Source organism: Halyomorpha halys, unplaced genomic scaffold (assembly GCF_000696795.3).
Source record: "Halyomorpha halys isolate HHAL.00 unplaced genomic scaffold, Hhal_1.1 Scaffold654.1, whole genome shotgun sequence".
In the NCBI taxonomy this organism is placed as follows: domain Eukaryota; kingdom Metazoa; phylum Arthropoda; class Insecta; order Hemiptera; family Pentatomidae; genus Halyomorpha; species Halyomorpha halys.
Genome location: NW_027108478.1, coordinates 77551 through 83550, shown reverse-complemented (window position 1 = coordinate 83550; position 6000 = coordinate 77551). Strand labels below are relative to the sequence as shown.

The 6000-nt window shown below is 36.3% G+C and overlaps 1 protein-coding gene across 2 annotated transcripts in view; it reads left to right on the top strand.

Moving 5' to 3' along the window:
- The window catches only part of LOC106685060 (uncharacterized), a 29274-nt gene that overhangs the window by 3553 nt on the left and 19721 nt on the right, over positions 1-6000 (top strand). For both annotated transcript variants that reach the window (XM_067046822.1, XM_014427540.3), the window contains exon 2: positions 5699-5864. In XM_067046822.1, the coding sequence (XP_066902923.1) occupies positions 5717-5864 (148 nt within the window). In that variant the 5' untranslated portion in view covers positions 5699-5716. The remainder of the gene's footprint in view (positions 1-5698; positions 5865-6000) is intronic.

Genomic DNA, 6000 nt, shown 5'->3' with positions numbered 1-6000 from the left:
GGCTTTGAATCAATAATAAAATGAAAAATTATCCTTTTTTTCTTTCAATTTGGAATATATTTATACAAAAGTCCAATATATACAAACATATATACTAAAAAGGAACTTAACCCAACTTAAAACTATTAAGAAATTATATTAAATTTGAACAAAAGAGGAAAAAAAAAGTCTTTTATCACGGGTGACTGATGGGGCCTCGGTTTTGGTTGTTGTTTTGAGCGGATGTTCTCGTAAGGTAGATCCACAAAAGGACGTAAGTCCGCCTGCCTTGTCCTCTTGGAGGATGAGCCGAAGTAGTCCGCCCACCTTGGCTAAAATGATGAAGACGACGGAGATGGCCAGAATGCTGGCAACGAGTTCGTAATGAGGATACAATATAGACGATATGTACGCACACTGAGAAATTAAGAAATCATCTGTCTGTTTGCTGTATAAAAAACAACAGAGAGCGGATTTGTTGTTTTTTTATATCATATGTCACATAATCAATTATCGATCATATTATGGCCGCAACATATACAATATAATAACATAAAAACCAATACCATGAAGAAGAACTTTTTTCAATAAAGTATATATAATAAACAATACATCTTTAGTGCTCATAAACTCTTATTACATACTAAAAAGTAAAGCAAAAAAATAAAATAAAATCATCTCTTTATATATTAAAAATAATGAATCATAACTATTTCAGAACATTTCCATAATAGAAAATATAAAGAAAATTTAAATTACTGCATAAGAAACCGTAGTACAAACAGATAATTTGAGATGAGGGGACTCCGGATTACTCTTGTGCTAGCATTTAGGTTGGTGGGACTTTAAGTTGTTCAATATGAACTGTCTTGCGCTTTTTGGGTTCTCTACTACTCTGTATAGTTACAACATTATATTATATTATTGTTGTCACCCTAAATGGGCCCTTGTATCGCTCTATCTCCTTACCCCTCTTAGGCTCCAATATTCTATATAAGATCGTCCAGATTTTGATCTCTCCCATCCTGTCTGCGTGGATAAATTCTCCTGCCCTATTCTCCTGGCTTTTCCCCCCTTAATTTCCCCTTAGACTCATGGTCATCCATTTGTACCCCTCCATGTGAATGTGTTCATTTTTAAATCTTTGAGCTCTGATGCCACACATCTGTGGTAGGTGTCTTCTCCTTTCTCCCTTTAGGGGGATGTCTGTTGTTCTTAATGCGTAGATAAACCTCACAGTTTCCTAAACCTCCGATATTGTCTTCCCCATCCCCATCCAAAAGTATCTTCTCTTTTACCCATACATAGTCTCAGGGATTCGGTGATTATTTGTCTTACTCTGATGATATGCTAGGGTGACTTCTCATTGTTTTTGTCTAACTTGAAGGGTTTTGTTATGTCCATTCCTATCTGTTCATCACGCCATAGCCGCTTAATCTTCTCTCAAACGATTGCATTCCCAATGTACAGTTGATACGTTTCTCCAAGCTTCTAAGCATCCTTCAATGTTCTACAGATTTGGTTGTCCCTCACTCCTGGCTGCGACCAGATCATCATTACTTTACTTCTTCCTTACTCACTTTTCTTAACTTTTATCAATCCAGAGGTCTTCCAATTATCTTTCTGTCATAAATTATTTCCTCTATGTATATCAGTATTTCTTCCTCTCTCAGAATCCATTTCTGCATGAACTGTCTTATGACCTTGTACTGTTCCCTGTTTTCTTGTTCCACAGTGTTCATGGTTATGGCTCGAGACAACCAATCAACAATCACATTTTCTTTTCCCGGTTTATACAGTACCTCCAGGCTATATTGAGAACCTTCCAGTGAGTAATCATGGGTGACAATTCCTTCAGCTTACACACCCACTGCAGGGATTTGTGGTTAGGATATACCTTGAACCTTTTGCCAAACACATATGGTCTAAAGTGATTGACGGCCCATATTTTTCCCATGAGTTCTTGCTCCTTTGCCCTGTATCTACTTCCCTCTACTTCCCTGCTGACGTACGCCTCTGGGAACTCTTCCCCTTCACCTTCCTGAGATAACACCGCTCCTCACTCACATCTGTTGTTATTGTGAATCGCTGAGTGAAATCTGGAAAAGCAAATACCGGCTGTTGTTGCAATCTCTCCATGCACAATCTGATATTTTTATTTCATGCACCATTATTTCATCCAAAATTTTTACCATACTATTGCCACCTCTGAAACCTGGCTTAGATCCAATATTCCAACTTCCTCTGTCTCCATCCCCAATTTCACTCTCCTTCATCATGACAATAAATAGAACCGGTGGTGGTGTTGCCCCGAATGTTCATGATAGTTTGAGGGCCAAAATCCTTCTAAAGTCTCCTTCACCTTTCCTCGAGCTCCTTTTCCCTCCTCTATATTGTCATTTACCGCCTATATCTAGTCTATTTTTATGATATATTTAATTAAAATTTCCTGCAATGTCCCTATTCCCATGCTAATTCCAAAGAAAATTAGTTTCCGAAACCTTGATTCCTTAACCATAGAAAACATAGGTGACCTATCTTGATGCACTTTCCCTCTCCCTAGAATGCCTCTCTTCAAATTTCCTCTCATTCCTTAATCAACACACTCCTCTTAAAACCTGCTTCTTCAAACGTCCCTCAGCTCCCTGGTTCAACTCAGAAATAAGAGAGCTAAAGAGATGAAAAGACACTTCTAGAAGATGTTTCAGACACACCAGAATTTCAGAGCACTATTCAACCTTTAAGTCCCTCCGAAACCTTTCGCAAAGATCCTCACTCCATGCTAAGAAGTAATACTTTCACAAAATTTTATCCTAAGCATCCGATGCTAAATCCAAATGGAAAATTTTTAAGAACCTCTCCATTGTAAGCTCTAATAAGATGATATCATATTACTCAGTCGATCTTGACAAGCTTAACTCTTTCTTTGCTACTCCTGTTCCTTCTACAACCTTGTTTGACTTTTCATCTAATCACATCCCTAAAACCTGATTAGATCCTAACAACTTTTATTATTTAAATGCTTCCCCAGATGACCAGATGCTTTCTCAGCAGTCCTCAAGTCCAGAACTAATGATTACGGCTCTGGCTCTTAAGATTGTCTAACTTTGTCTTCCTGTCATCTTCTGCACATTTATAACTTCTCCCTTAAAAATTCCATTTTTTCTAAAGCCGGTAAGAAAGTCTAGGTCCGACCTTTAAAGAAAGTAACTTCTCCTTATTTAGTTTCCGACTTCTGGCCAATATCCATTCTATCCAATTTGTCCAAGCCACTTGAAAGACTAGTTCTCTCCCAACTTAATAATTCTCTCAAGCTAAAACTCCCCTTAACACTTTTCAATCCGGTTTTCGCTCCCAACATTCAACATAGTCCCCTTATTGAAAATTTCCCAAGACCTTGCCTCCATAGACAATCAATAAATTTCTATACTAGTTCTTTTTGATTTTCAAAAGCCTTTGACTCAGTTAACCATAAGATCCTCCTCACTAAACTTCAAAACCTTTCCATATCAAATAGTGTCCTGGTGGTTCCTCTTCCCTAATTCTGACATAAGGTGTTCCACAGGAGTCCTATGCTACACCTATATCCTTGATCTCCTCTCACTTTCACCAACCCTTTTCTCCATTTGCATTAATGATTTCCTTGATTCTATTCACCATTTATAAGCTGATGATCAACATATCCTTCCATTCCTCCGAGATGCTTGAGGCCATCCAAAGGATGCAAGAAGATATGAATGGCATTAATACATGGGCGATAAACAATGACTTTATATTGAATGCTGGAAAAACTAAGGCTATTCTTATTGGTTCCAAGCGCCTCTTGTATTTCCTATATTACTATCCCTTACTTTTTCTTAACAACCAATCGATTCACTTCTACCTCACAATAAAAAACCTTAAAGTCACCTTCGACCAACACCTCTCCTGGAATAACCATATTTCCCAGATCACCTGCAAAACCATAACTGTACTTAAACAATTCCGTAATCCCTTTCCTCAGAATACTCATCAGCTCCTAGTATCCTCTCTTGGTTTCTCCCACTTTGATTTTGGTTCCTTGGTCTACGATGGGCTGTCTGCAGGTCTAGAGTTGAGACTGAAGTAACTCATGAATTGCTTCATAAGATTTATCTTCGGGTTTCTCAGGTGCTCTCATGTCTCCCATTGATGTACCAAGTTGAAGTGGCTCTATCCAATGTCCCGAAGGCAGTACCTCCTTGGTGTTTTCCTATTCCAAGTTTTTAAAATTAAAAAAACGACCTATATCCTTGATCTCCTCACCCTACAATCCATTCATTAAACACCAGGTCCCAACTAATTGGTTTATAAATTCCCTCCCATAGAACTGCCTCCTTTAGCAAATCCTTCTTCATTCGTGCAACCTCTTTCTGGGGCTCCCTTCCTATCTTCATTCATCAATCCTCATCCATTCTTTCTTTTAAACAACACCTATTCCTTCACTTGCTACATAACCAAACCTCCGCATCATTGTGAGCTATCTATACAGCCATTATCGATTACTATTATAAATTATAATTTAACCTAAGGTTTTTATGTTATTTCAACATGTATACTGAAACTTATAAATGTCTGCTAGACAGTTAACAGTGATCTGTGAACAATGTATTTATTCTTAGGGGCATTTTTCCCAGAATAAAATTATTTTTTCATTTCATTTCATATTGTACTCCAACATCGGAGTGGCCATTACCTTCCTGCCTTTCTTGAGTAGCTTGTTGAGTGGGACGAGATACTTCATTTCTGGTACAAACCTCCCATAATAATTCAGTGTCTCCAACAACCTCCAAATTCCTTTTATGTCCTCCCCTCCGCCATTTTTTTGTTTAGTTGCAACTTTATCCAGGTCTGGTTTAACTCCATCCCTAGAAATTGTGTTGTTCCAGAACCTTCATTGGTACTTTCCTTGCCCACAGATTGTACTGGTAGCCTATTAATGAGTATGAATCCTTGAATTGATGGTAAAAGCTTATTAAAGACTATGATTTATTTAACTTTATTGGTTTTTGGGAAAATTAAATTAATAATAACATGATTGACTTTATTTGGTCAGGGAATAAGTAACCCATTTCCGTGTCTCATTGCTCATGGTATTGTATTTGTTCTCTATTATTTTATTCATAAGGAGGAGGGCTCAGTGTTTTACTATACTGAAAAGAGTAACATTGTAAAGGTTATGGGATTGGGTCTTATCAACCTAATAACTATAATGGTGCTGGTTAAAATAGGTTACTTCTTGGATAACCTCCTCCCCTCCCTTGTATGACAGAAATGACCAGAAAAAAAGATCCTTCATGGAAGTTAGAAAAAAAAACCTCAATTACGGGAGGGAGATAAATAAGTTAAATGTTTGTAAAAAGGCTACTTTATACTATATTCATAAATATGATTTAGGATTTTAATTTATATTTTGTTTCTGCAGTTTTTAATACTTGTTTTCCAAATGTTTATGCTCTTTTCATTTCATTGCAGTAGCATAACAGAAGTATTTTAAGCATTTTACTTCCTATCCAAATTAAATAATATCAAATAAATTCTCGAGTGTATATTTCTTTTGCTTTATAATTTATGTATGTAAGTAAACTTGAATCTCTTTTTAATTCACCAGTCTATATTGTATGTTGTATTTATTAGAATTAATTCTTAATATGTTTGATTTCTTTTAGCATCAGACTAATGTATCAAATTATGTTTTTAGTTTGAAATAAAGACATTGATGGAGACTGAACTAAACAGAACCCCAGTAAAGGCTGAATTTGAATATGACAGTGAAAGTCCTGTTGGTAATTTTTCCGACTCATTGGAAAAGTCAGATTCACCATGTTATGTAAAATGGGACTTTGCTGTTCCAGCATTTTCTGATGGTAAGTGGTTGATCTTCTAATCAACCTAAAGTTGATGATTTTTTCAAATTAAAAGAAGTATTCATCTTGAATATATACCTATAATTACATTGAGTTAAATTAATCAATTAGCTGATATTGTAATTTTTTGAAGTAA